General features: G+C 40.2%; 1 protein-coding gene and 1 long non-coding RNA gene across 2 annotated transcripts in view; one reads left to right on the top strand and one right to left on the bottom strand.

The window, feature by feature from the left end:
* Positions 1-1,662: 1,662 nt before the first annotated feature.
* On the top strand, positions 1,663-7,057 carry rab33a (RAB33A, member RAS oncogene family). The gene is made up of 4 exons (XM_019884084.1): positions 1,663-2,492; positions 5,598-5,738; positions 5,999-6,079; positions 6,497-7,057. The coding sequence occupies exons 1-4, from the start codon at positions 1,908-1,910 to the stop codon at positions 6,719-6,721; spliced, it is 1,032 nt and encodes a 343-aa protein (XP_019739643.1). The 5' UTR covers positions 1,663-1,907; the 3' UTR covers positions 6,722-7,057.
* The window catches only part of LOC109524335 (uncharacterized), an 8,031-nt gene continuing 3,796 nt past the window's right edge, over positions 5,646-9,880 (bottom strand). Inside the window, exon 3 of the long non-coding RNA XR_002169942.1 lies at positions 5,646-5,720. This is a non-coding gene — a long non-coding RNA (uncharacterized LOC109524335). The remainder of the gene's footprint in view (positions 5,721-9,880) is intronic.

Below are 9,880 nucleotides of genomic sequence, written 5' to 3'. Positions count from 1 at the left end.
TTTACACCTATTTGCTAATGGATGATACAGAGATCTGCTAATATGCATCAGCAATCAATCAGTTGGGACTTACAAAAACGTCTTATCCTCTCCTTTAGCACCACTTGGAGGTTAATTTATGTGGTACAACCAAAATATATATTTTGTACAAAATTAAGTCCACATATTTGACCATTAAATAATTAACTCACAGTGACTTTGAGTTTATTAGTATGCTGTAACAGTAACAACAAATAAATGTGACAGTGAGACCTGTGTCATTTACTTTTTACAATGCTTATATTTGTCGTACATCATATGTGATCATGATTTCAAATGTTATTTGCCTGATGTTTTTTCAGGCAAAATCATTTTCACCATTATTACATCACTTTTTTTTCCAAACTTTTGTTGTGCTGATTTCACAGTAATTAAGTAAAAAATACATTTCACTCACTATTGTGTGCTGGGTTATTAGGCGTTGAGCACTTTTTTTCAACGACTTAGTGTTTCCAATACAAGAGCTGAATAAATCAAAGTGATGTGTTGTACCCAGATGTGTATTCAATTTCACTGTTAGTTTTCACCAGAATGTGAATGTCTCCCTCTGTTTCACTTCAACAAATAAGTCTTTGATCAAGGAAGAAGGGAGCTTTGTCAGACAAAAATGTTAGGATTGTTCTTTGCAATTTGCGTGTGTGTTTGCTGTGAGTGTGTGTTACAAGATTATGTTTGTCGCTTTGAGAAAGAAAGAGTCTGTGCAAAAGAGATTGTGTCTGTCTGAGGGACTGTTCACAAATCGTGTGTGTGTGTGTGTGTGTGTGTGTGTGTGTGTGTGTGTGTGTGTGTGTGTGTGTGTGTGTGTGTGTGCAACAAAGACAGTGTCATCTCAACAAAAAAGAAGGGACGCTATTTGGCAGTGTGTGTCAGAATGGTGGCAAAGCAGCTTAAGCGTCTGGCAACATTTTTTAGGCCTATATTTTTGTAAATGCTGAGTGACGGGTGTTTTTGTCTTATAACAGCATTTACTTTCAAATTTCATTCTGCATTCTTGGTATGTTTTAATATGTAACGAATGCAATTAGATAAAAGATAAATGTCGGTCATCATGAAATCAATAACCTAGCGTAATAGGACTACTAAAACCTCAGATCAAAATCAGTGAACATAGGCTTTCTCATGAACATCTTTTTGGATTTGATACCTGACGAGAAATAATTTACTACAAAAAAATTAGCTTAATTGTACGTTCTCGGATTCTTATTGGCTTTTTGAGGTGCTGATGTATTCTGTGCCACCATACTCAGTATATCTGAAAGAGAAGCAAGTATTTTGAATACACCCTTTGACCATGTACTATGCACTTTTAATAAAATGTATTTTCTCATAGTGGTGTACTGAATTCGAAACCACTTTGTCTTAATCGGGTCTGGAATGTGACAACACAGCAATCCTGTGCATTACGGTCGCGTCGCTTCATGGAATGTGATGATACGCAGCTAATCAGATCACATGACTTGTGTGAGAACTCTTTGCGCATTCACACTCCAATACTAGGTTGCAGAGTAAAAAAAAAATCCATCAAAAATGAAACTGCATGGTGCATATTTGTTTGATTTGCAGGGCAATTGTAGCCGACGTTTCCACTCACTGGAAAATGTATTAAAGGGCAGCAAGCGCAATTAATCCCATTATGCACTGTCATATAGGTTTATTTGTTTTGTTTGTTTTGTGGTCGTAGTTTCCTGTATAATGTAGCTGAGAAGTGTTTTAAATTTGGTTTGACATTTGGTGAGTTGCATGAAAGGGATGAACAATTACAAAAATCTCTGAGTATGATAGCGCGGTTCTGCACCCGAATGCACACAGGTGAAAATGAACAAATGTGACAGTACAATCGAAATTATTATTATTAAGCGTCTTGTAGAATGTTGGATTCCGCTGGATTTGTACCCGAAGTCCTCTTTGTGCGCTCGTGTGTTTTTAAATGTGTCTCCAAGCTGACGGAGAATCTCGCTGGTAGGGCACATGAAAGTCTCCTCCTTCTTTCCTCCATTCTCTTCCGTTTCCCCTCCCTTGCCTCCATCCGCCCATTCGTCCATCTCTACTCTCCACTCAAGCATCCCGATTTTCGCATCGCCTCCTCCGGCATAATGACCAACGATTCCCCCGAGGAGGAGAGCCGAGGAAGGAGGGTGACTCGGCCGAGCCGAGCAGACGACAATGTCACCATTCTGACATCATCCATGGATGTTTACAGAAGCCGGAGCCGAGCCAGTAGCAGCAACGACGCTGGCGCCAGCTTCACGTCCTCCGCGGACCTGAGCACCTCCTCCCTGGAACTGAGCATTCAGACGCGGATTTTTAAGATAATCGTTATCGGGGACTCCAACGTGGGGAAGACGTGTCTCACTTTCCGCTTCACTGGGGGGAGCTTTCCGGACAACACCGAGGCCACCATCGGCGTGGACTTCAGGGAGAAAGCGGTGGAAATTGAAGGAGAAACGATCAAGGTAACATTGAAGCTTGCGTGGATGGGAATTGGAGGTGTTTCCTTGTTCCCTCCCCCTCATCCACATCCTCCACCTCTAATGGAGCAGGCCTATAAAATGCCACAGCTCCGCTTATCACTCACCGATTTCAGAGATGATTGATGATTTTTATTTCCCCTTTTTTTCTTCATTGTTTAAGTCAACAGTGACTGTTCGTTCATGTCCAAAATGGTATTACGACTTCATAGTAATCGTTTGGCATTGGTTAATAGCTGCCCCTGTGGTTAAATTAATAAAGGCAACATCATTGAGGGATCTTCATCTTGAATTTTGTTGCTCCTGAAAACATTTTTAAGCAATGTAATGTAGAAAAACCTCTTCCTCTTGTTTGTCATGCCAGTTTATTGGAGTGTTGGACAAAGCAAGCTGATGATCACTCACTTTACCTCCCATTTCTCTTGTTCAGTGACGGAGCTAGACTTTTCACCTTGGGGTGGCCAAGGCTTTCTTAAGGGGTCCGCAAATGATGACAACAAATGTGTTTCTTCAACCATACATTTCAGTCAGTCTCAAAATGTGTTAATATATTTAATAACATGTTAACCACACAATAGAAGAGATTTGTGAACATAACGTGAACGAAAAACAAAAACTTGGAAACACTTGATCAGCAATCATCACCCATCTTTTTATTTAATACACTTTGAGTTGTTCAGTCAGCCATCTCATTTCCTTCACGTTGTGTCACTGGTTTTGCTGTGTGGCATATTGGTGTTCTGGTATCAGAGGTGCAAAATATTTGTGATTTATTTTTTTTTTTGGGGGGGGTTGTATCTAGCTAACGGTTGCAACATTAATTAGTAAACATTTTAAAGAAATGATACTTCAAATTTGAAGATGCAATGCCAATCAATTTGAAAGTTATGTAAAAAGTGGATGACAGAAATTTGTAATTTATGTTATTTTACAATGGTAAGTACTTAACTGTACGGAAGTATGATTAGGCGTGCAAATATTTGTTTGTCAATGCGTGCCCTGCGACTGGCTGGCACCCAGGTCAACGTGTACCCTGCCTACTGCCCAAAGTCAGCTGGGAAAGGTGCCAGCTCACCCATGACCCTTGTGAGGATAAAGCGGAATCAAACCTTTGCACCTCTGCACTGTGAGGTGGACGTTTGATTTTGTAAGCAGAATTCATTCTCTAATAATAAACAGCTGGTTTTCTTCTTTCAAATGGAAATAGGAAATAAATCAGCATTGTTTTTATTCTAACAGAACTATATTGAGTGCTATGAAACATTTATTGTAACATTCAAAAACACCTGCTCTGTTCAGAGAAAGAAGTAAAGATCACTTCCTCTTAGGGCCTCTGTTTAAACTGACATATGTGAGTGACAAATATTTGTGTTGGCAAATGTATTTTTTTTTTAATTTTTATCTAACCAGGAAAGGTACCATTGAGTAAAATAACTCTTCTCACAGGGAGTCTTGGCTTGTGTATGAAAAGTGCTATATAAATAAAGCTGCCTTGCCTGTGATTGACGAGTGACAAGCGCAGGTCAAGTCCACTCTAAATTTTGCCTGAAGTCACCTGAGATAGGCTGTGTGACCCTGGACCCTGGACAGTGTTCGCATTACTGCAAATGGATGGTTGGATACGCTAAGCAAAATGTTTATCTTGGCATTGGCGATACCTGACATGGGCATCAATTTTTTCTATGTATAGTGCACTTGAGTGATTAAATCTAAGATGCAGAATCAATTATACCCCAGCCAAGGTAGACACAATTGGTATCTTCAGTCTTGCTGATGATTTCAATTTTTAAAAGTTGTGACTTCAATGGGACACTAAAACAAGCGTTGGACTATGTTGAGAGCCTTCATAGGATTTGTATCGAAAATTCAGATTACTGTATGCAATGAATTTGTGGATATTCAATCTATATTGCAGCCATTAACTTCCAAATTAATGTTTTAGGTCTTCACAACAGATATGTCAATAGATGTAGGATGAAGAAGAGACAGGGGAGTGGATTTTCACTCCGTGCCATCCCACTCTCACAGAAAAATCCCGTCCCAGTCTTGGACCATAGTTAATTTTTTTTTTGTATAATCTAGCCCATTCTGGTCCCAGTGAAAACAACTCCCACACCCATCCTGAGACTGTTCAGAATGACTCACACTGCTGTACCGCTCACATTTTGGAAATCTGCGACATTAAAAATGTCTGGGCACCTGTACAAGGTTTTTTATTTTTTTTACTAGATAATTCTGCTCGTGTCTGATGAAAATGACATTGCAGTGCCAAAGGGCCAGTGTTAAGGTTTCCGCTTGCGAATGCCACACGATCAGATCCAGAAAACTGGTTGGCTGTGATTGGTTGTTATCTGAGCCCTGGGCAACTGTGATGTCTTTTTCAGTCGACAGCAAGTGGCAAAATGGCAGCCGCATGAGATGGAGAAAAACAAGTGGATTTTGCTGCTTACTTCATAGCCCACAAACGCCATATCAGTTTAGACTTGTGGGGGCGCATACAACATATTCCAATTTTGTTAAGTTACTTTAATTTGATGTGAACATAATATTGGATCCTTATGTTTTTCTACTTATGAAACATACTTTATACTCGAAAACAAACACAGAGGGTGGATGATCAGACACATTGCGGTTCCTTTGACCATGCATTCTAGCTTTCATGGTTAACAATTAAAGCATGATTTGTTCATTGTTTTTTGTCCCTTGAACAGGCTTTCCTGTTCATCATAAAATATATGCATTCAGAAGTTTTGCACCGTCAGCTATATGCTGTGATGTTATTGGTCAGAATCCTTTGTCACTATGGCAACCAAAATTGACACTGCTAATTCATGTCGGTTTTGGTTAATAAATACAGAGACAGGATATTCTGGCTGTTAAGTCGTGTTTTCTTAGAGCGCGTGTGCGTGAGGTTTTGGAGAGACCACAAAATAATGTTTTGCAGGGCTGTTCGTGAAATATCTGCAAGTTGAGTCGATGCAAATAAAGGCTGTTTTTCTCAAAATTCTCTCTGGTTATTGAATTAATAGTGAGAACCACACATTTATTGTTTAATATTTTCATCTGAAAAAAGACTTATCTCATCTTCAGGTGCAGGTATGGGACACAGCTGGCCAGGAGCGATTTCGTAAATCCATGGTGGAACACTACTACCGTAATGTCCACGCAGTAGTCTTTGTTTATGATGTCACCAAAATGGCTTCCTTCCGCAATCTGCAAACATGGATAGAGGTGAGTTAAACAACTTGTATAATTTGTTCACAGCCATTTATCCTCTTCCTTCAAGCTTCTAGTGTTATCTCCAAAGCTACTGCTAGACTCTGGAGGGTTGTTTGGATGTTCGCTTTTTCATTGCTCTCCTGCCAATAATTCAAATTATTAATCTGAGTTGGACATTGATGACAATTTTTAAAAAAAAGTTCTTTTTTTTTTTTTTCGAATTTGCTTGGACATTTTAATTTTACTGAATCAAGTGTTTCCTTTTATTGCAGGAATGCAACGGTCATCGAGTTTCAGCATCAGTACCTCGAGTACTAGTGGGGAACAAGTGTGACTTAGTGGACCAAGTACAGGTCAGTAGACTGAAGCAGTCCCGACAACCGAGGGCAGAAGATGAAAATGGGAAGAATAATTGAATGCTGTAGTCAATTAATTGTCGAAACTTGTTTTCAGTCTACAAACAAACAACATACGAGTCTCAGACCTCGATGGCAACTCTCGGCAGAATTAATCTGTTCAGTATGAGAGATTTGTCCATTAGAAACAACATCTAAAAACATAATAATTGACTACTTAGCAATACCTTCTTCCAAATTCATCCCTCATTACAATAAATAAATAAAAAGAAACATGCATCGTAGGCGAGGGTGTCCCCACCTCTCACCCAAAGTCCCCATGAATATGTTGCAGCTCACCCGTGACCCTAACGAGGACAAGCAATAAGGGAGTAAGGAAAATGAGCTAATGAGTCATAATAATCACTTCTCCAGGTGCCGTCCAACATGGCGCTGAAGTACGCAGACTCCCACAACATGCTGCTGTTCGAAACATCTGCAAAGGACCCACGAGAGAGTCAGAATGTGGACTCAATCTTCATGTCACTGGCCTGTCGACTGAAAGCCCAAAAATCCCTTCTCTACAGGGACGTGGAACGGGAGGACGGGAGAGTGCGACTCACACAGGAGACTGAGACAAAGAGTAATTGTCTTTGTTGAGGAAAAAATGCAATTGGTCGGAGTAATCGGAGAGAATATGCTGCATCAGAATAACGGTGTACGGCATGGAGGTGGAGGAGAGTGAGGATGGGGGTGTAAAACAAGAGTCTTAATGTATTTTTACCGGTTCAGGAGCAAGATGATGCTTCTGACTGACAATGAAAGCAACATGTCCTACGGAACAGAAAGAGAGGCCCTGGACTTCAGCACAAGGACAGAAGAAAAATGTGCTCATGATGTATCGAAGGAAAGATAAACATTGAGGTTACACAGTGATTATGAGTTCTGAAATGAGTCTGCATTGTTTCACTTTTGATGAACCGTATAAGGTATTTTATAAGGCAGGGGTCCCCAACCGCCGGTCCGCGGACCGGTACCGGTCCGCCGGACATTTGGTACCGGGCCGCACAGAAAGAACTTGCCTTAATTCCGTTTTAATTATTTCGGAATACGAAAGATGTTTTATTTTGAAAACTTACCGGATTCTCCGTTACATCCGTCTGTGTCCAGCTTGACACACGTCAAGCCACGCTTCTTCGGAACGTGACCAATTAGGCTAAAAACAAACACCGGAGCTCGCAAAATGAGTAAAAAAAAACTGCTGGAGATCGCAAATGACGGCGGCCTTAAAAGTACGTTCGAGACAACTGGATTAAAGTTATGGCTGAATACTCTGAGATCGCCACAATAGCACTGTTGCTATTTCCGACATCCTACCTGTGTGAGGCGGGGGGGAATTATGCAGCAACGGCGACGAAAACAAAATTACGAAGTAGACTGGACATAAACCACACACTTGAGGTGTCATTGTCTCTCCTATTACCCCGAGATGGGACCGTCTGGTTGCAGAAAATCAAGCTCGGTGCTGTGGTGAGTCGTCATTTTCATGCACTTTGAATTTGCGTTGTATCGTATTTTGAAGGCATTAAACATTGCCATAGCGACCGGAGTGTTGCGGCCAGATTAGACGCTCCTTGTGTTTATTATTATATTTCGAAAACACCACAGTTTTCATGCAGCTCATACCATATTATTTTGTTGTATTATTTCCGCCACACCTTAAATGCCGGTCCCTGAAAATATTGTCTGACATAAACCGGTCCGTGGGGCAAAAAAGGTTGGGGGCCCCTGTTATAAGGTATTGCTAAGCAGTGGCCTCCACTCGGAACAGGTGCCTCGATGTGAAGCCAATAGTGGAGTTAAAAGAGAAAGTATTTGCCGGAGGAAAGAATTAGGGATGGCGGGCGGGGGGAAAAAAACAAAAGAATGTGCTTATGTCTGCTAACAAAAGCGCACTGTACTGGAGAAAGAAGAAAAAAAGTATGATGCTCTAACATATAGAACAATACAATGCCATATAGAATATACAGTCCATTTATAAAGTATTGTCGTGCAAATGATTTCATCAAGCATCATTATTTGTTTGTGAACTCATTTAAATATAGAATATGATTACCGGTAATTAAAACCATTTGTACAAATAAAGGCCTCCCCCAAATCACAGCCTTACCATTAATAGGCTTTCATCTATGAAGTTGAGTAATTAAACCCCTGGCCACTATATGACTGAGTAGGGTGTGTTAACTTTGTTAAGACTAGTCAAAATGACTTGATGAAAGGCTGTTTAAAGACCCAGCACAGTGTGCTTTATAACTGTGAGTGTTCTTAACACGTTGTTTCCGATATTATTTTGATCAGAACAAACAGAATTTGCCATGCTCATCATATTACCTTTGCCTTAAGAATTGCATCTCCGAGATTGATGAACCAGTCAGCCGACAGGAGTACAGAAACTACAGATCGGATCAGGGTTTGTATCATTTTGATGTTTCAAAAAAATGACTTGGGTCAAATCACTGTGAACAAATGAATAGAGGGGAAATGCCACACATCTCAGACACAGTAAAGGTGTGGAACACACCAGGTAAAAAAACAAAAACTAAACATTTATAGAATTGTTGCTTCTTAACCAGAGGGGAAATGCGTTCTCCTGTTTGACATGCTGTATATATACAGTCTAATATCCTTCTCCTGCTTTCCCTGGTGCAGTGGCTTTTCCCATTTTGCCTTCATACAAATGCAAGGACACCAAAATGCAATGTGACTTTTGGTCAGGCACAGTCATTCTTACATTGTTATCCCTTTCTCTCAAGTTCATGTACTCTACATTTGTATCATTGCCGCCATTTACCTCGAAGACAGTTGGAAAACTCTCGACCAGGTTAAAAAAGTGATGATCGCTATTTACGGTCCACAGACATTTACCGTAATATGCTTGACATTGAGAGAGCTTCCACAGTAATTGATGGGTCAAGGGACACAGTGCTGTGGTTCATATGGAGATCATTCAGATCAATGAGCATTTGAGTAAATCCTCCAAGATGATGGTCTAAATGATAAACTGAGTAAACCGCCTGACTTCTGCCATGCCGGCTCTTCTTCATACTACGTGTAGCTTCATGTTTGTTGTTTTTCAGTTTTTAATGTGCTCAGACATCATGTACGGTAGTTGCGCGTTGTAAGACGACTCTGACTTGAGGCTCCAAGCAATGTAGAGCGTAATGAGCTGTATCAAATTATATATATATATATATATATATATATATATATATTCAAAAAGATGAATGAATGACGAGTGCCTGTAAATATTCTCATTCATCCAGCTCATTGTACTCTCATGGCACTTTATTGAGAGCATGGAGTGTTGGTGTGGAAACCCAAGTGCAGATTTTATCCTCGAAGGCACTGTGGATGCACATCCGAGCCAAGAATGCTAAAAGTGGCAGTGGCCTGGCCTTCGAGGTGCCTCCACAACCATTGTGACAACTTACAAGTTGAATAAGAAATATTAATGAGGGTGATTCCACCCAAACATTGGCTGGCAGAGTAGAGCAGCAGTTTGCAACCTTTTTTCAATGATTTACCCCCTGTGAAATATTTTTTCCCCCCAGGAAACTAAAACAGACTCGAAACAGAGTGCTGTGCCACCAGTGTCTGATTAATTAAACTTTGGAATTCCATTTGTAGTGGTGTGTGTCGAACTATGAATAACTAACTATAAATAAAAAGACATAACTACAAAAATACATAAGTTAACTGTAAATAAAGCTTGCACATATAAAATATCACCGACATAAAGTGTCCTCATATATATATATA

This window comes from Hippocampus comes, unplaced genomic scaffold (assembly GCF_001891065.2).
Source record: "Hippocampus comes isolate QL1 unplaced genomic scaffold, H_comes_QL1_v1.1 scaffold156, whole genome shotgun sequence".
In the NCBI taxonomy this organism is placed as follows: Eukaryota; Metazoa; Chordata; class Actinopteri; order Syngnathiformes; family Syngnathidae; genus Hippocampus; species Hippocampus comes.
The sequence above is the reverse complement of the archived record's forward strand: the minus strand, read 5'-3'. Positions and strand labels throughout refer to the sequence as shown.

Coding starts and splice junctions, on each gene's coding strand:
- rab33a (XM_019884084.1), top strand. CDS start 1,908: ATGTTGGATTCCGCTGGATTTGTACCCGAAGTCCTCTTTGTGCGCTCG. Junction 5,739..5,998: donor ATCTGCAAACATGGATAGAG/GTGAGTTAAACA, acceptor CTTTTATTGCAG/GAATGCAACGGTCATCGAGT. Junction 6,080..6,496: donor ACTTAGTGGACCAAGTACAG/GTCAGTAGACTG, acceptor TCACTTCTCCAG/GTGCCGTCCAACATGGCGCT.